Genomic DNA, 20,431 nt, shown 5'->3' with positions numbered 1-20,431 from the left:
TTGAAAGGTTTTTTTAAAATGAGAAGAGCGATATCTTTTTGCAATTCAAAAACCGAAGGCTAGCTTAGCCGCCCTAGAAAAAGACCGGAACCGCCAGTCCATTAAAAATAGACCCAATATGAAGCCCAAATTTATTGCGTCTTTGTATTAGGTATTCATTCGTTTGAATCATATAAAAATTAGGGTAAACTGTCTATTTGATCACCCTTCTATTACTTTGTTTCTATTTTGATCATCTAACTATTTTTTTTTAAATCATAACTAACGTTACGTTTTGATTTTGTTTTGGTCATCTGCTGTCGAAAAATTAATGGATGATATTTTTTACTTTTAATAAAAGTCAACATATTATATTTGTTAAAAGATAGATAACACAAAAGTATCATGTCTTGTTATGCAATTTCTAACTTAACCCACTTTAAAACAAAAGTTTAGATAGAAAAAAATAAAATAAAATGAGAATTATAAGCCAGTCATTACATACATTTCTGAATCCAAGGGCTTTCCAAATTTTTATCCAATGGTTTATTGATATCCATAGTCGTGTGAAGATGAGATTTTGTCAAGCAATTGTAAGGCTTCTTTCATGGTGGGTCTCTTTTGTGGGATTGGAGATGCACAACTGTACCCCAACTTGAAACAAGCCAGCAATGCATCCTCTTTGCCCTCTAAATCCCCACGAATCCCCGTATCAGCCATTCTCAATGCCTTGTTTTGGTCCTCAATCACAACCCCATTCCCCTGCCCCAACTCATCCACAACTATAACTTTCCCCGTTAGAAGCTCAAGCAAAATCACCCCAAATGCGTACACGTCCCACTTCGGGTTGGGCTTCAGGCTCCGAAGCGACTCCGGGGCAAGGTAAGGCGATACACTGATGGAGCTCGGGCTTGGACTTGGACTAGGACCACTCGTTCTTGGAAGCTATCCCTCGACGCCTTCGACCTGTTACTACCGAAATTTCGAACCGATGTCCCTGCTTTAGAGCTTGTATCTCCCGTTATGAGCCTTTCAAGACCGAAATCACCAATCTTGGGCTCCATGTTAGAGCCTAAGAGGATATTGCTGGGCTTCAAATTGGCATGCACGTGTTTCTTCTCGTGGAGATACGCTAGCCCACGGGCCACGCCTTTAGCAATCTTTAGCCGAGTCTCCCATGGAAGATGACAAGGTGAAGAACCAACTTTTCCTGCAAAAAAAAAAAAACATAAGAGTAAATATCTCAAAAATGGGTTTTCCTATGTAAACGTCAATCCTGGGTTGACTTTACCCATGCATGAACGATAACGTCTTAGTTACACCTACTACACCGTCATGACGTGCACATGTTTTTTACTTTTCAAAGTTCAAAGGGGGGGGAAAGGGCTCACTGTTATAACGAGCGTTGGAGAGGCTGCCGTTTGGTACAAAATCGTAGATAATGAGCTTTTCATCGAGTCCCCAATAGAACCCACGTACCCTGACCAAATTGGGGTGGACCAGTTTAGCAATGGCTCTAACCTGAGTCTCGAAATCCTTCAAACGTTCCACACTGTTCTCATCGATCCGTCGGACCGCCAACGAGGATCCGTCTTCGAGCACGACTTTGTACATGATATTAGACCCCGTGGCACCTAATATGTATGCTGACGCTTTGAGTAACGTGTCTAAGTCGAGCTTCTTTTCCCCATCGACGGTCACAAATGTCCCTTTCTTGCCATGTTCTTGCTCGTGCTGCTGTTGATTATCTTCTTCTTCTTCGGTGTCGGATTCTTCTTCGTACTCTCCTCTCTTCCTCAAACACGACCATCTCGAAAACCCTCTTGATTCCAACGATGGAAATGTTAAAGACCGATTGTCTTGGGCTGTATTAGCTTCTTGCTTCACTGTAGTCTCGAGTAGTACTCTCTTTTTGGTCTTTATTTTGTAGATGAGAAAGAAAACTATGATTATGAATCCAATTCCTGCTATATCTCCAACTATGATTGCCACTATTGTCCCAGGTTTGAGCTTGTTTCCTGATGATTTTTTAGCTCCGGTGTCCGGCGTCTTCGGGATGGCGGCCATTGCTGGTGGGGAAGTTGGTGAAGGACTTGGACAATCACGCTTGGTTACTTTGCCACACAGAAGAGGATTTCCGGAAAAACACTCGGGTTCACTGTTCTTGAAAACAACAGAATCCGGGATTTCTCCCGTGAGATTATTGAAAGAAAGATCAATGGTGGCGTTACCAGGAATTTTTTCGGCGAATTCCGGCGGGATTTCTCCGGAAAGCCTGTTGTAAGAAACGTTGAAGTACTTGAGATTGTTGCCTCCGAATTTTCGAGGTAAAGAGCCTTGGAGGAGATTGGAAGAGAGATCTAAAACTTGAACTGATTGAAACCCAGTTGGAAGATTGCCTGAAAAGTAATTGTTCTTCAAAGAAACAACAGTTAGATTCAGGATAGTAGTGAGACTTGCAGGCAAAGTACCCGTCAATACATTGTCGGAAAGGTTAAGGACTTGAAGGTTTTGCAAAGTTCCGATCGTTTCTGGTATTCCACCGGCGATCAAATTGTTCGACAAGTCAAGAAACCGAAGCTTAGTCGAATTGAACAACGAAACTGGAAGAGACTCATTTAGTGAATTGTTGGATAGATCAAGACTATGAAGGTGCTCAAGCATGCCCAGATCGGATGGAATAGAACCAATAAGCTGACAAGTAGGAAGAGACAAGCCCGTCACTCGAAGGTATCCATCAATGGAGTCACAGGCTACTCCGTTCCATGAACAAGGCGTCTGGTCAACGAAATTCCAGCTTTGTAGAACGTTTAAAGGATCACTGGCAATCAAATACCTGAAAGAAAGCAAGAGAACCCCATCTGTGTTTATCCCTAGAGATTGAACCACAAGAAACTCAAGAACAAAGAGAACTCTCCACCATGACTCGAGTTTAAAACTGGGGAAGAAGTTCATGGTTTTTCGAACTGACCACACATTTCTTGCATGAAGAGAGAAAGGGAAAGGAAAGAAGAGATATAAACAGAGAAGGGAACTAAGAGAAATAACTGAGAGTTTCATTTATGTCCATGAAGTTGCAGAGAGGCCATGTGATGGAAGGTGGCTGGAAAAAAAGAGAGGCGAGAAATACACAGATCCGTAACACAAACTTATCTAATATCGCCAAATATGTTCTGGATTGACTGCTCTCTATGTGAATATATATTTACAGGGGATAGAATATAATTACACTGTTTAAATTCTACATGTAATTATCATACATAATTATAAATGTATGAGTGAAAATAAACACTTGGAATAATTAATACTTTTTCGTCTAATAACTGGTGTCTTGTGTTGATCAATTATATAGTTGTAGGAGACAAGTTTAACAAAATGTTAAATTAATATAAAATGAGATAAATGATAAAATTATTCTTAAAAAGTGATTGATATATTTAACATATTTATTTTGGTAGGTGTAAAATAATGAGACAAATAAAAGTAAAAAAAAAGAAATATAAATATTGTTATTTGTTGAGTTTTCTAATAGAATATTTTAAATAAGACAAATTTAAAATTCAAAATAGATAAATTTAGTAGGATGAATGAAGTAGTAAATGAAAATACATTCATTAGAAAAAAATTTACTCAACGGTCATAAATTATGTAACACTAAAAAAATTGTATTATGTAATTTTTAAGGTTCGCTAAAAATAATAGTTGATTAATGATATCACGGTTGGTATTATGAGCAAATAAACAAATACAATCAAATACCGGCTACGTGCTACTAGATAATAATAATAATAATTATAATAATAATAATTGCAATTGTAAGATCATAGTAATAGAATAGCATCTTTGCTACGGTACAATATTTATTGAATAAGTTTAATGTGGGATTTCTTTTCCCACTCACAGATCCACTGAAATAGGAACAATGGTCTTTTTTTTTGTTATTGGTTACAAAGACAAGGGAATGCGCACATATTCCTCAAATCTCGATTGGTCAACGTCATATGGTTCAATAATTTTTCATGTTTTGTCAAATTTAGATGATTGTGTCTAAGATGTGTGCATTTCCATTGAACCTCGGCTATTGCTTTGGAAAATTAAACAGAATTTGGGATGAAAAAATGGATCAAAAACTCTGATGGGCAACATTATTGTGGAGGGCTCCCTTTAAAATATCGGTATCCACTGGAGCGTCATTAATTGCTACACAGTTCCAAAAATTTGACCATCTTTGCATGGTGAAATCATTACGTTTACATCTCGTATATACTTGAAAGGTGATAATCCCCGAAGATAATGATTTAAACCAGGGCCCAACAATGAACTACCAGTGCTAAAAATTTTCAAATTTAAGGGTTGTTTGTTTAACTCTTAATGGAACCATTCAACGTTGAATGCTGAATCGTTAAGCATTCAACACTTTTGTTTCACACCTATGAATGATTAAGTGCTGACTGATACAGCAAAACAATGCTGAATGATTCAGCACATAAGTACATTCTGAATGATTCAGAGTCATTATCATACATAGCCTCTTAATCATTCAGCATTTGAATCATTTAGCGCTTAATCATTCTGAAATAAACAAACAACCCCTAAATTTAATTATGGTTTTAGGCTTAAAAACTTCGAAATTTTTTTATGATAATAATTTAGTTTCTTTCATAGTTAGATCCATTTCTTATGGTTTCAACGAAAAATTAAAACCAATAATTTAATGATTATTGATCAATATTTTTCGTGAAAGAGATAAATATATAGAGAGAATATGAGAATGAAGAAGGAAAAAAAGGATGTATCTCGTCTCATTCTTAACTGAGAGATATTTGTAGTGATCTTAACTAATGATGTCACACAAAGGATAATTGTAATTATTCGTATGTTACAAATTAAGTAGATATAATTGTTAAATCTTGAAATTTGTTTTGTTAGATCATGCGGGTATGTCAATGATCTCATCTGTATATTATATCAACTTTGAAGACTATGAGACTCTTATATCCGAAATATATAAATTCCTTGAAAATTATGATAAACGAAATAATTTATATGAAAATTACAACCGACCTAAAACTGATAATTTTCAGAAGTGATCTATGGAGTAATAAGTAAACGCAAAGTTATTAATGATACACCTATATTAAGAGGATATGAAATTTTTAAAAATTTATGTAAATATAAATTTTTTTCTTTTGAATAAGTCAAAATTTTATTATCCATAATAGCCAAAAAAGCTACATAAACATACTGAGTCCAAAACAGAACAATACATACAAATAATCAGCAATCAACTATTCTCCAGTGGTTGCAAAGAGAAATATTCACATCAACTCTTTTAAAAATCCTACCTCTAAGTTGTAAACTAATTACATCTTTAACAGTCTTTAATAATTCACTAGCAGGCCTTGAGCGACCTTGGAACATACGTTTGTTACGTTCCTCCCAGAGTAAGTAAACCAGAGCATTAAGAAGAAGCTTCATGATCATTGTTAGCATAGATTTACCCCTCCAAGTTGAGCATGCCCTCTCCACAAAGACATCCCAAGAGCAAAAAGTGAACTGCAAACCAGAAAGAGTGAAAGCAGTTTCCCACATAAGGGTAGCAGTAGGGCATTGTAAAAAGAGATGTTCTCTAGTTTCCAGTTCAGTATTGCAAAAAACACATAAGCAATCATTAATAAGACCCATTCGATGAAGCCTTTTCTTGGTGGGGAGTTTATCCAGAAAAATCATCAAAGTTATCAAACTATGTTTAGGGATATGAAGGGGAAACCAGATTAGTTTCTGTCAAGAGACTTTAGGCCTTATCACCCGAATAGAATCCCAGATTGAACTAGCTTTGACGATACTTGAGGAAAAGAGATGGTGCACTTTTGGTGTCAATTTCATAAGTTTCTTAAGACTCCAAATAGCAGATGGGTTAATATCAACAAACCAGAAGTCTTTGCCCTTGAAAATATAAAAATTTTAATTGACAAAGAATGGGCAGTTTTCGATGATTACTTATAAAAAAACTCGAATTTATTAATGGAATGTTATTAGGATTTAAAAGACCATCAGGGCATGTTCTGCTGTCCGCCAGTTTTTCGCTCAGCACCCGAAGCCTCCATAACATGGAATAAGGAGCAATAATCAGCTGCGATTACTCGCTAAATTGTCCTCATCCAAGTTGATCAGGCTGTCCATTGCTCACTTTTTCTCAACATTTAAGATTCGCAGCTATGGGTCCTAGATTTTGCACATTGTTTTATTTATTGGCACTAACCCACATTTGATTTTGATGACAGTGCTGGAAAGCTTTTGCAAACCACTACTCCAAGACCATCACCGCAGAATCTTGAGATCTAATCTTGATCACACCTGGAGGGACCGCATTTTTTTCACCCACCTCGTTATAATATAATTTAATCCTAAATTTTGTCTTTTGCTAATTTGTTAAAGACATATTCTTTTAGAATTTAATTTTTATATTTTAGATGGATTCAAAAATATATTTAAACACTTCTTTTACTTTTTTTTCAATTTCTGTAAAGAAAACAAAAAATATGCCCGTGTTGTTTTTTCCCTAATAGGATGAAAATTAACTTTTGGGAAGGTAAATCTGGATTCACCAAAACCTTCCAACAAGGATTTCGACACCTTGGTAACCAATATCAGCCATCAGTGAAAAGGATTGAGAAAAGAACAGAATTTACATTTTGCACATCATGTATCCTACACTATCACTTTCCATATTTTCGCTTTCGGATGAAATTCCCAGAATGGGTTTTCTGAAAAACAAGTGTGACCTTTAGGTTAAATAATACTCTCAAAAATCTACATTCCCAAAGCTATATTTCGGAATAATATATCAAACAAATAAATAGATATGTCTAAAAAAGAAGTCTAATATTAGGCTAAGAAAATACGATATTAGAAATGTTAATATTTTTGTAATATTTTCGTTAGAGCATTATCTAAAATGTTCTTTTTTCTTCTGAAAATAATAATATTGGTCGCTACCTAAAATGATTTTTTTATACCAAAAATATTAGTATTAGAAATATTTGTTTTAGATAGCAAAATTAATATTTTTGGTATAAAAAATATCATTTTAAGTAACACTCTACCAAAAATATTAAAAAAATTAATATTTTCAATAATACTTTTATTTAATCTTATATTAAATTGTTGTACATCATAATTATCCTAAATATATATATATATATATATTTATATATATAATTATATATGTGTATGAATTCCCAACCTTAAAGTTAATTTTAATATATATATATATATAAAAAAGAGTGACAGTATGATTTGAAAGGGGAAATAATTTTGATCCGATAAGATGCCACAATACAACAAAGCACGTTGTCCCTATCTTAAAATTTAAGGGTGCGTTTGGTTTACGGAATGTAAGATTACCTCTGGGAATAGGATTACCGGAATGTAACATTACCTAACACATTACTGGGAATGTTATATTACTGTGTTTGGTTTGTTTGGCAGTAATGTAAGATTACAGTGTTTGGTTGAAGGAATAAAAGATTATTAGAATGTATATTTTACCAAATTGTCTTTATTCTATATTTTAAAACAAGTGAATTCTAAATATTTAAATAAAAATTATTTATATAAAAATTCATCGATAATATATTTAAATAAAAATTATTTCTATAAAAATTCATCGATAATATATTTAAATAAAAATTATTTCTATAAAAAATCATCGATAATATATTACTTTATTATTTAAATATATCATGTATTATTTTAATTTTAATTAATATTAAATTTTACATAAATTATCTAAAAATATATTAAAATTTTACAACAACATTTAACTAAATGCTCAATATTAGGGATTTTTAACTTTCACTATGATATTGAATCGACAATGACGATGATTCCGTTGGCTTTCTCATGAATTCGACTTCACATACGGTCCAGCTTGACATTGCATTGTGGGAACTAACTGCGGTTCATACATGATGCATTCACTAGGAGGTTTCTTGTATTTTTCAATCGACAAGGTTTACATACTTCTCTCCAAGACTGTTGTCGAGTACATATGTGATGCATTCAATCAACAAGCGTGTTTGGGAATGTAAGATTTCAACAGATTTGTGTATTCTACACAGTTCTTGTGTTGGTAACAAATTTACAAAATTTCCATTTTGAAGTTACATGTACAACTACATAGTGCAGAAGTGATAAACATGTCTATTTTTTTCGGTTCATAAGTGTACTTGTTTGTTTCGCAAAAGAAATCGCATTGCTTAAGCAAACTGATGTTTTTATTAAGGTCAGCTACATCTCCAGAGGCAGAGTTATGGAGATGGATTGCTTACAAAGATTTTGAGCGAGAAGCCTTCAAGTTCTTGTCTTTTCCAACTTTAAGTCTTCTTTCAACAGGATCATAATTCCTATCGGATCACATACAATAAATCAAATAATCCAATCATAATAACATACTAATCATGTCAGGGAGGAAAGATTCAAAAACTGACAGGAAAAATACTTATTCATGATTCCACAATTTACAGAATCACAATACCATTTCAGCCATTGTAAGAACTCCAAATTGTCCAAAGGTCTGCCTTTAACAAGTTTATTGACTTCAATATGCTGCAAATGGCAAAATTACGGGTGTCAGATTTGAAATAATTCAGGAAAACCATTAGGAAATCTAACTCGTAGAGAACTATTCATGTGGAGGCATATGCTCAATTGCCAACAGTAATGAACAACACATGTTGACCTCAAATCTTAATTCATGAGAGGTGTAGTGTAAGCTTCAACTCCGATAAAAACATCTAAATAGTACCATCTATTTTTATGCCAAAAGCAAAATTTTATATATCCCTCGATCCCATCATGACACTTTTTATATTTTCCCACAATCTCGTTTCGGCCTACTACCGAAAGAGTGCAATTCACATGAGAGCTAACCCACTCTCTGCTTCCTTTTTTTAGGTTTTCAGTAACCCATATGCAAACCGATGTGATGAAGGATACTGAAGGTACATTTCTTTAATTCTTTTAAAACATGTAGTAAAAAAAAAACAGGCAAACTACATATGTTAGCCATTGAAAGAGATTTAATTACCTTGTCAATTTTCAACTTGTTGAATACTTCTTGCAGAAGCTTGTAATTTTGGATCATATCATATTCTGTTTTTACATCAAAATTCACATGCATTCCAATTAAAATCACGGAAAATGATTTTCACGAGGAAAATTAATTAAGAAAACAATGCAGGCACGATGAATAAAGCGAGCTAATTCACCTTGTGCATTGGCACAACTCCTGGATAGGTCATATCTATCAACTGACATTGTATAGCACCAGAGGCAGCCTGGAAGCAAATAGTTATTTAAACTGAAGATAAGTAATGAATGTCAAGATATAAGAGAATACATTTAATAGATTGGTAATATCATATTACATCCGCACGACCTTCAAGATCAAGCTCGAGTCAAATACCTAAGTCAAGCTACAAAACAAACATGAGTTTCTTGTCTTTGTTTTGCAGTTTGACTTAGCTGTTTGAGTCAAGTTTATCGAGTAAGGTTGCACAAATCGCGACAATTACTAAGGAAACCTCAAACCAACCATAGACTGAAATGTCAGAAATACACATATCATCACCCATTTTTGATCCTAATGTAAATTCCATGTGCTCTCATGTTATCCTAATTAAGATGCCATCAGGCATCAAGCAGGGCAGTATAATAACTTGGAAATAGACATAATAACATAGTCATTGGTCTCAGCATTATCCTAATCTACAAAAGCAAGCAAAGGAAGAATGTTCCCAAAATTATTTCTCGGCTTCTGGCTGTATCAGAGGAATTACTGAAGTATAAATAAAAATATTTCAAAATAAGGTTCGAAAAAGATAAAATTATTAACATATTACAAGTACCATTTCTCTACCATGGAAAAAGAACAAGGGAAACCCAACACTTTTCAAGTAAATCAAAGATTAACAAAAGAAATAAATTCAAACATCAGTAAACCTTAAACAAAATTCCAATATGAAAATTTATTAGGATGGGCCAAAACAATCCCATTTTAATGAAGAAAAATATAAACCCATTTCAAACTTCAAAGCATTCTCTCCATTTTCCGTTAAAATTAACCAGAAAAAGGAGGCAAAAAGTGTTCATTTCTAGTAAGAACAAAATGAAACAATCCTACATTGGCATATACAATGCATGAGAAGGCCATCAAATTCAGGAAAAAAAACAACAATAATTAATAAAGAAACAAGAATTACCCATAGAAAAGAATAATTTAGCATATATTAATAAAAAAGTTTACTTCTTCAATGTGAGAGAGATTGAGCTGAAGCCCGCTATTGATCCATATTAAAATCTCATTTCTCCCAACAAAGTAAGCACTATCCATCATACCTATATTCGTCGCCATTTCTCTCTGCTTCCTTTTACTGCTATTGGTTTTATATTTTGTTTGAGCTTATCAAATTATAAACAAAAACCAGAGAAGCTGTGGGTATTAAGAAGGAAATATTAAGGCGAAATCCAAGGGGAGGGGCTTTTGAAAATGATGTTCAAATTTGGATTTTTATTGAATTATTTAGAAAAAGAAAACTAAAAGAAATGGATGGCTGAATTGAATTTTCAACGTCAAAACATAAAGAAAGAAGAAACAAGCGGCAATGACAGCCATCGACCCTCTTTTATTGCGGCAAATGGCAATTGTTATTTTCTCAATAATCTAAATAAAGCATTTTTCAAATAGGGAGAGAGAAACGAACCTAGCAAGAGATTAGCAGATGCAGCAACACAGAAGAAGAAATCCATTGGAGCAAGAGACAGCTCCTCGCAATAACTCTCGCCAAATTGAAGAAGAATATTTTGTTTCAGCCAGAAGCCAGCTAACGGGAGAAGGGTATTTTAGCCAACAGAGGACGGGAATAAACAAATACCTAAGAAGGATGGGGGATTAACATTCCCAGTAAAACAGAGAAAAAAAATCATTGTTGGTATTCAAGGTTTACCCTCACTTGGGAATATGGCCATCCAAACGTGGGTATCTTAACCCAGGAAAAAAAGATTACTCCCAGAAATGTTTTAATCCGTGAACCAAACATGGCCTAAAAACTTTCCAATGAGAAAACTCGGGAAGTTATGACGTATGGTAATTTTAATATACGATAAAAAAATATTATTAAAAATATTATTATTATTTAATATTTTAGTAAAATTTTTTCTAAAAATTTATTATTATTTACTTAAAATATTAATATTTTTTTTATTTTTGATAAAGTATCTAATATTAACATTTTTTTGTAGAAAAATAATATTTTAGATAATACTTTACTAGATATGTTGATAAATCCGACGAAGCACCTAATAATAATAAAATCGATAAAAATAATATTTTTTTAGATATTTTTTTATCATAAATATTAAAAAAATAATATTATTTTCGATATCACCTTTCCTCCGCGAAAACTGCTATCCATCTGTTTAAACAACTTCGAAAAAACAGACAAATAGCGTTGATTGATTAATAGTATGAACAGTTTTGCTTTTGTACGTCGGGGTCATGCCAACTCCTGCCTTTCTTTTCTTTTTTCTGAACCAAAACTTCTGCCTTTCATTTCTTACAGTTTCATTGGGATTTGGAAACTACTATAAAAAGGACACAAAAATGGTTTTCACAGCCAACGTGTATGTAGAAGAATGGAGAACATTATTGAAGGAGCTGTGTATATTTTCAAACGTCAGGTTTCGACAAAAATTACTTGCACAGCTTAATTAATGTGTGCACCAAATAATAGCTCAGGTTAATTTGATTCTGGTGGGACAATGGGCACTGGTGCCTGTATTCTCCCCCCCTAAAATAAGAAAAAGGGTACCAAGCCTAATGGAATCAACAAAGTAAAATCTAATCTGTAATCCCACATGCTTACCTACTTGTTGTTGATCACTCTGTTATGTTCAGTGTCTCCAGCTTGTCAACGGGGTCGTTGGGATTGTCAGCATTTTCTTTTCTTCTTTTAGGTGTGTCCCTGGTGGGGATAAGGATACATTATTTGAGAATTTCCAATTTTAATGAAATTAGATTTAGTAATAACTAATAATATGATTTGCTTACTTTTGAAAATAGCGCTCCAAAATAAGCAGGGATTGCGAGTGCTCGCTTTGGCCCAACTCAAAAGTTGATACTTTCGAATGCCCCATTATCAAAACCTATATTATTTGGTAAAAGTTTGATTTATTCCCTAACTTCTTTCAAAATATAAGATTTACTTTAAATTATTTATTATTTATCTTTCATTTTTATCCGAATTTTAAGGGTGAGACACCCCTTGGTTTTCATTTGTATCGTGGGTTGGGATCAGCTGGGTTATTCAATTGGAGGGTGGTGGATGGTGTTATAACATACGGAGGACAAAGGATATAGAGAGCTGCAATGGATGAACTAATGTCCAAGGGAATATGAAATGCTAATCAGGCACTTCTTTCTGGATGTTCAGTGGGGCTTCCATTCTTCATTGTGTTTCCAATTACAGAAACTAACCAAGTGAAATGCAAGTGACGCAGGCTTGTTCCTCGATGCAATAAATGTGTCTGGTGGCTGTACCTTAAGGGCAACTCCGCTCCGTGCAAAGATTTAATTCTCATTTTTTTTCTTTTTATTTTTTAGCAGTGAATCTAAAATATTACTCTCTAATGTATAAACACGGCGACAATGGGATAGACGCAGGGTTCCAATTTTTTTATAAAAAAAAAGCTTAAAAGAGAGAGAAGATATTAAGAGTGTCAGTGCAGTTTAGATTTAACGCGTGTCAGTTAGGCAGCTGTATCCCAAACAACATTTCCGGTAACCGCTTAAATGGACCCCTGGGAGGCCACAGCGCTGTGTTTCTCTTTACAATTCCAACCGATTACTTCCGCTCCTCTCTTATATATCCCCGCCATCGTCTCTCTCCCCCTGGCCTCCCCTTAATTAAACCCTCATTTTTCCTTTTGCATTGCTTTTAATCTTGATTTCTATGAATGTAACCAGCATATCCAACGGAAAAGAAATGGATCGGATCAAAGGACCATGGAGCTCCAACGAAGATAACTTGCTCCAAGAACTGGTCCAAATGCTCGGACCCAGAAACTGGTCTTTGATCAGCAAATCAATCCCGGGTCGATCCGGAAAATCCTGTCGTCTCCGATGGTGCAACCGTCACCCCAAGTTCACCACCGTGCCTTCACCGCCGAAGAAGACGAGGCCATCATTCGTGCGCATACTAGGTTTGGTAACAAGTGGGCAACCATAGCTCGACTCCTCAACGGCCGAACCGATAACGCCATTAATAACCACTGGAACTAGACGCTAAAACGTAAGTTCTTATCGGTTGGGGAAGAGATAAATATATCAATAACGATGGGTATGATGGTAATTTGGAAGGGGAAGAGCGACAGCTGTTGAAAAGAGCGGTGAGTGCTGAGCAGTATAGGAGCCCGGGAAGTCCATCCGGATCCGGTGTGAGCGATTCCAATGTTCCCGATTTATTATATTCGTCATTGTACAATCCCACCGAAACGACCCGAGGGGTTAAGATTGACTTTGACGTAAACGCAATACCAGCAGGGTTCGAAGCGGCGGCATCTTGCAACGATCCAACGACCTCGCTGAGTCTGTCATTAACGGGGCCCGAGTCATGCGAGGTGTCAACACACCCAGTCACTGAGTCAACTCAGAAGATAAAAGAAGGGAAAGATGAAGGTGAGATGAGGAGGTTCATAACGGAGTTTATGGCGTTGGTTCAAGAGATGATAAGAGTGGAAGTCAGGAATTACATGGTCCAGATGCAAGAGCAAAAAGGTGCAGTTTATGGTGGAGGAATGGGATGTGTTTGAGTGGCGGGTTCAGGAAGGTGGTTTTGAACCGAGGTGGGGTGAGTTGGACTCATATCGAGTAAATTTCAATCTGAAGCTAGATGCGATGGACAAAAAAACTACTTGCGTGGCAATGGACAAAACTTTCGAAATAATATTTTGAAAGAAATTAATTCACGAGCTAATGCATTCTTAAGATTAATTGATCAAATAGGGTGAAATCCATAGTGTTGGCCGTAGGTCGCCATGCACTCCGGGCGACCTACCCTTGCTCAAACAGAGAGAATAAACGTGTTGTATGGCATATGCACGTCCCAACACATAGGTCGCCATGCCCTGCGGGCGATTTTGTAGGTCGCCATGCCCTCCGGGCGACCTACCCTCGCTCGGCTTCCCTTGAATTCCTTCGCATAGCTCGCTCGGATGCCCTCGCATAGCTCGTTCGGATGGCCTCGGATGCCCAGCGTGTTGGGACGTGCATGGCACATGCAATCTCTTGTAGTTCGCCGGGAAGACATGACGACCTAGTAGGTCGCCCGGAAGGCATGGCGACCTACGGCCAACACTGTGGATTTCACCTTATTTGAACTATTAATCTTGGGAGTGCTTTATCTCGTGAATTAATTTTTTCCAGAACATTATCTTGAAAGTTTTGCCCGTGGCAATGTTTCTTTAATATTTTAGGTGACAGAAAATATTTTTTTACTTAAAATGTTAATATTAAAATATTATTTTTCTATTAAAAATGTTAATATTAAACGTTACTTAAAATGTTATTTTTTTACCGGTTTTTAAATAACAAAATTAACATTTTCTGTAGAAAAATAATGTTTTAAGTAACGTTTTATCAGAAATATTAAAAATTATAATAATATTTTTTATAATATTTTTCCTTAACTGTATATTAAAATGCGGTATGACAACTACTGAACATAAAATGGAAGGATCGAAAACGAAAATTTCCTTAACTATCAGTCTAGAGTCTAGTCTCTCAAAAGTAATAAAAATTTATATATTTTAATCAATTATAAATTTAAAAAAAGGAAGAAAATGCAAGTGACGATTAACCTCAACCACTACAACTGCCGAGTTTTAAACATGTTTTGAAACTCAGGACTTTCAAATTTTTATAGAGAAAATAATTTCAGTGACAAAAAATACCTTATAATATATGAATTTAACCATTTTTTTTATTTTCCAAAATGACCAACAAATTCGCAACGCGAATTCCAATATCGCAACGCGAATTCCAATTTCGCAACGTGAATTCCAATTTCGCAACGTGAATTTGTAAATCGCAACACAAAAGTCAAATTCGCAACGCGATAGTCAAATTCGTAACGCGAAAGTCAAATGTTTTTACGCGAAACACAATATTAATTTCGCAACACAAATGTAAACAGTATTATCGCAAATCATCTCTAACCTAAAACCCTAAAGCACAACTCAGTCTCAATTCTATCTCTCACTCTCTACGGCGACATCTGTCCCCATCTCCGACGAATTCCGTCCCCATTTCTGACGAAATCCGTCTATCTCCATCTCTCAAAACAACCCTCATAACCATTCACGGCCAGAAATGGAAAATCAACCACCGATGGTTAGTTTTTTAATTATTATTTTTTTGAATTTTTTGTATTAATATTAGATTAACCATTTCACTGAGATTGCTAAATTCATTCGGTTGCTGTCAATACTGCTAAACTGTTTAGTCTTTAACCCTGTGAAGTTAGTATTTGTCTTTGTTTTATCTTTTTGTTGAAAAAACCCTAAATCGCAACACCAAATTCGCAACGCGAAAATGAATTCAATGTTCATTTTCGCGTTGCGATTTTCATTTTTGCGTTGCGAATTTAAGTTTTAGAAACTTCTTTTATTCTGCAAATTGAAACTTGAATGAATTACATTACTTCAACAAAAAAATAAAGACAAATACTAACTTTACAATGTTACTAATTTAAGTTTCAAGAATAAACTACTACTCTTTATGTTGTCCTTGAACCTGCACTAAACCTATATGTTGTCCTTTTAAATGTTTATACAAGTGCTTACTTCTGGAATGTTATCTGATGCATTTTGTGAACTATGATGGAATAATGACTTGGGTGAATACCGTGCTAGTTTGAAACATATTTGACTTTGTTTTCACTGTTTAATATCATGTCTGTTTATAGTATATAATTTGTAGTTTTTGGTATATCTAACTTGGTATGTTTATTGTTTTTGTAGAAATTTTTTTCGGCTGCATTGACCTTAAGGAATAAATTAAGCCTAACCACTAAAATTGCATCGACGCTTACACCTCTACAAAGAAAATTATTTGAGGATACTTGCTTCGGGCCATGGCTGAAAGTGCAACATACGGGTGAAGATGCTATGTTGACACATTTGTTTCTTCAGACCATGACTAACGATCTACCCGAGGGGGTACAACGTGGTGATGAGGAGATATGGTTTCATTTTCCTCCGGCACTGGCGTATACTTGTTTTGGGCGGGAGAACCGGTTTATGCTTCGGACACGATGATGTAGGTCAGTACACTAGTCATATCGCCCGCCCATCATGGTTATATCGGGTTTTTCCTGAGCTGGCAAAGTCGAAGCCAAGTATACACGTTGACGACTTGAAGAGATTATTTGATAAATATGGTTTTACTCGGATGGATGACCTTGATGTTGTCCGAGTATGCCATTTATTACTTTTGCATGCCGGCTTTTTAGGCAAAGAGGACAGACAACCAATCTCCGAGGACCTAATATTATTGGTAGAGGACCTAAATGCATGGAACCTGTTTCCGTGGGGTTCATATCTATGGAAAGCTACCTGGAAGAAGTTGTCGTCTGCCTTTGAGGACCGAAAAAGTTTGTGGGGCGATGGTTCTAAATACACTTTGACAGGCTACTTGGGCCTTTAAGGTAAGAATTTCTATATTATAATGTTTTCAAAATTATAATTAATTATTTAACAATTACTAATGTTTGTGTATTATATTGTTTGTAGATTTGGATATTTGAGGCTTTCCCCAGCATGCATACCTATGCGATAAAAAGATCAAATGATATTCCTAGGGCTATTACCTGGAAAAGGATCCGCATGTTGGATTGGGAAGAGTTACTCCCATATACGACGATGAATGATGTAAGTTAACACACAAATAATACCATATAAACAAGTTATTACTAGTACAAGTTTAACTTTATTTGAGCTTTTATATTGTTAGGTGACCAACTATCCATTACAGAGGCTGACACCCAAAGAGGCTGAGCTTGCCACTGATTGGTGGCAAGCTAGTAAGCGGATTTTTGATGGGACGGATGATGAGCACCCCTCACCTCGAGAGCCATCACATGATCGGGCCGATTCTACAGCTCGACACCCGGAGCCATCACCTGATCGAGCCTATTCTCCACCTCCACCATCACATCACCGAGCCTCTTCTCCACCTTCACCTCATGATAGGTGACCGGCAAAGATGCCACGGCATTTATCTCCCTGTTCTCCACCTCCACGGGATGAGTTAGGGGAATTACGTGATGAGGTCGGTGCTTTGCGTCATGAGGTCGATACTTTACGTGAAGATAATGGTGCATGGCGTGATGAGGTTCGATCTTTACGTGGTGAGGTGGATTTTTTACTCGATGACAATGGTGCGCTACGCGGTGAGGTGTCTACTTTACGTGATGAGGTTGCCGCTTTACGCGAGATTGTTTCATTGTTGCAGAATGAGGTTAATACTCTACACAATGAGATAAATTTGTTTAATACTATACTAAAAATGCAAATAACTTTTTTTCGGCATTATTTATTTATTTATTTATTGATTTTATATATTAATTTATTTTCAGCGGCCCGATAAGATAGATGTTTTACGTCGGGTTTTTCTTGCACGACGAGATTCATGCATCAGACGTCGTGCACGTGGCATTACGTCTCCGTAGTGTCAAGACTCCGTAAGAATAAGCTCGATGCACCTATCATCATTCAAGAGGCGCCTCCTATAATTCAAGAGGTCTCTCTCATCATCGAAGAAGCCCATCCCACCGTTCAAGAGGCCCCTATCATCGTTCAAGTGGTCCCGCCCGTCGTTCAAGAGCCCGATTCACATGGCGTCATATGTCGACATATTGATAAACCCCATCCCGTGCCCGATATGATGGATGCGAGTTGGCTTTTGTATGTGTTACTGGCCAGTACCATTCCTCAGGAGGAGAGGGAAACACTACCGGAAATAATTACAGATAATACCCTTTGGGCTAAGACCGCAATTGATTTTTATCTACATGAGCGGAGCAAGGGGTGTTATTCTGACCTATGCCAAATCGACGATGCATATCATTTGTTTCTTGATCGGTCTTGGTGGGGTATTTTATTAGGGGTTGAAGATAATGGCTATCTCGAAGGGGTGGTAAGTCTTATATTGCATTTTGATTATTTTTTTTTTTAAAATTTATTAATAAATTCACTAATATATGTATTTTTTATAAAACAACATATTGATGCATGGGTGTCACGTCTTCTAATAATAAGGAAATTGAAGAAAATAAAAAAAATACTCGATGAACTATTATGCCGACGTCTTTTCACGCAGCTCACTTGAAGGATCAGAGAGATGCTTCATATAAGTTGGCTAATGGAAAAGCTAAACTTTATCATGCGTGGTGGGAGGTCGATAAGGTTAGTATTTATTTTTTGAATATTTTAAAGGTTTTCATAAATTTTATTTGATGTGCGCAATTATTTATGATTGCAGGTGTTTATCCCTATTTTGGAACGTCGTCATTGGCTTCTCGTCGAGCTTCAGCTCCCATCCCTGAAGACAATGGTATATGACAGCATGTTGAATTACATACCATTGTCTGATTTGAGAGATATTATTACAAAGCGATGGAGCGATCATTTGGCTAAATACTTGAATGCGCTTGATTATTGGACAAATTCTGGAAACAATAAGCCAAAGAAGTTCAAAATTACAATGATCAGAGACGAGACTACGCCACAACAAACGTAGGGAGCCATAGGGGGATTGTGGTCCTCTCGTATGCTTGTACTTGGAACGTTTGACGACAGGAAGTATACAATATCTACCTCCCACAGATAGAGATAGAGCTGCAGTAGGCTTGTGGTTTCGGCATTATATGGCCAGTCGATATATACGAGACGCTACCTACATGCATCCGCATGCTGAAAGTTGTACATAAACAATTGGTAAGTTTGAGCAAGTGTTGTTATATGTACTCTTTAATTGGTTTGAAAATATTTGGTTAAGTACCTAGAATTCAGTAATTTGTTGTTTGTTGGTTTTAGATGTATAGAAAGTGTTGTTTGAGCAAATGTTTGGTTTCTGCAGGTTAATCCTGAAGTGAGCTGCGTGAAATGTATTTGCGCATAAACAACAGTCTGGAGTACACTTTTTTTTCTTTGTTTAATTGAATTTTATATTGAAAGTTGATTTGTTTAATTGATGAGGAAATAAGATTTATTTTTTGATTAATTGATTTGTAAAAGATGATTTGTAAAAGTTGATTTGTTTAATTTGATTTGTAAATAAGAATTTTTTTTTCTTGTTTAATTGATTTGTAAAAGTTGATTTGTTGTTTCTAAAAAATTCAAGCTCATTATGTTTGAAGGCAAAAATGACCTGTTGAAGGTACAAATTCACAACGCGAAATAAGCGTTTCGATAGTCAAATTTGAAACGCGATTTTCGGTTTGCGAATTTAACTTTCGCGTTGATCGCAACATACAACATCAATGTATATACAACATCAAACACATTCCAATGTATAAATACAAGCTAAAGACACTTGAAGAAGAAAGAGAACAACTATCCAAAAAATCAAACACAAGAGAAAATCCCAACATGATAACAACTGAACAGATCATATCATATCAAGTTGTAGATTTTGATTTCCTTTTGCTTGGCACCATATGAGATTTGGATTTTGATTTTCTTTTGCTTGGCACCATATGAGCTTTGGATTTTGATGAGCATCGGAAGCATTTCGGACTTATGATTTGGGTGGTACTCAGAAGCATTTCGTACTTATTATTTTTGTTATTATTACAAGTTGTAGCCCTCAATTATCGGGATTTTTAGTTGACATTTGTTGTATTTCTCGTATACCACCCAGATCATACGCCCGAAACGTTTTTGACGCTTTAAAGTTGACCAAAAAATACGATGGTCGGGATTTCTCTCGCGTTTAAAGTTGAAAAAAACAATGGAAATTAGGAATAATCAATGATAACATGCATATTGGCTTGGGCTAATATTTATAGTGGAGTCGAAATTTATATTGAAATTCAAACTCAAATTTAAATTTAAATTCAAACTCCAATTACATATGAAATGAATTTGAAATACAGTGTTAAATTAAACATGGAAATTGCATAATTGATTCATACTGTTCAAGTAACATGCTTTATGAACCATCAAGCTAAAAGACAATATTGATTGAGTTCAAAGCTGAGTTGTGAGTTGATGGGGTTGTCATACTTGTCACATGGTTGGAATAAAGTACTCACATGGAAGAGATAGATTGTTTTGTTATACACAACTCATCTCATCTGAATGAAAATATACATATAATATAATCAAACCA

The 20,431-nt window shown here is 35.5% G+C and overlaps 2 protein-coding genes and 2 pseudogenes across 2 annotated transcripts in view; 1 reads left to right on the top strand and 3 right to left on the bottom strand.

The window, feature by feature from the left end:
- Window positions 1–504: 504 nt before the first annotated feature.
- Window positions 505–2,983, bottom strand: LOC120125662 (annotated as a pseudogene).
- A 2,273-nt stretch (window positions 2,984–5,256) lies between these two features.
- LOC120125606 lies at window positions 5,257–5,664 on the bottom strand. Its single transcript, XM_039143995.1, has one exon. It carries the CDS (start codon window positions 5,662–5,664, stop codon window positions 5,257–5,259), a length of 408 nt encoding a protein of 135 aa, XP_038999926.1.
- A 2,644-nt stretch (window positions 5,665–8,308) lies between these two features.
- LOC120125664 (microtubule-associated protein RP/EB family member 1A-like) overlaps window positions 8,309–20,431 on the bottom strand; it is a 20,476-nt gene continuing 8,353 nt past the window's right edge. Inside the window, exons 2-7 of the mRNA XM_039144035.1 lie at window positions 12,713–12,730; window positions 10,289–10,452; window positions 9,252–9,320; window positions 9,071–9,157; window positions 8,483–8,589; window positions 8,309–8,387 (exon numbers count right to left, since the gene is read on the bottom strand). Of these exons, the coding sequence (XP_038999966.1) occupies window positions 8,309–8,387; window positions 8,483–8,589; window positions 9,071–9,157; window positions 9,252–9,320; window positions 10,289–10,396 (450 nt within the window). The 5' untranslated portion in view covers window positions 10,397–10,452; window positions 12,713–12,730. The remainder of the gene's footprint in view (window positions 8,388–8,482; window positions 8,590–9,070; window positions 9,158–9,251; window positions 9,321–10,288; window positions 10,453–12,712; window positions 12,731–20,431) is intronic.
- LOC120125605 lies at window positions 12,993–13,913 on the top strand (annotated as a pseudogene).

The sequence above is a fragment of the Hibiscus syriacus genome, unplaced genomic scaffold (genome assembly GCF_006381635.1).
Source record: "Hibiscus syriacus cultivar Baekdansim isolate YM2019G1 unplaced genomic scaffold, ASM638163v2 tig00110435_pilon, whole genome shotgun sequence".
Taxonomy (NCBI): Eukaryota; Viridiplantae; Streptophyta; class Magnoliopsida; order Malvales; family Malvaceae; genus Hibiscus; species Hibiscus syriacus.
Note: the sequence above shows the minus strand (reverse complement) of the source record. Positions and strands in the feature narration are given on the sequence as shown.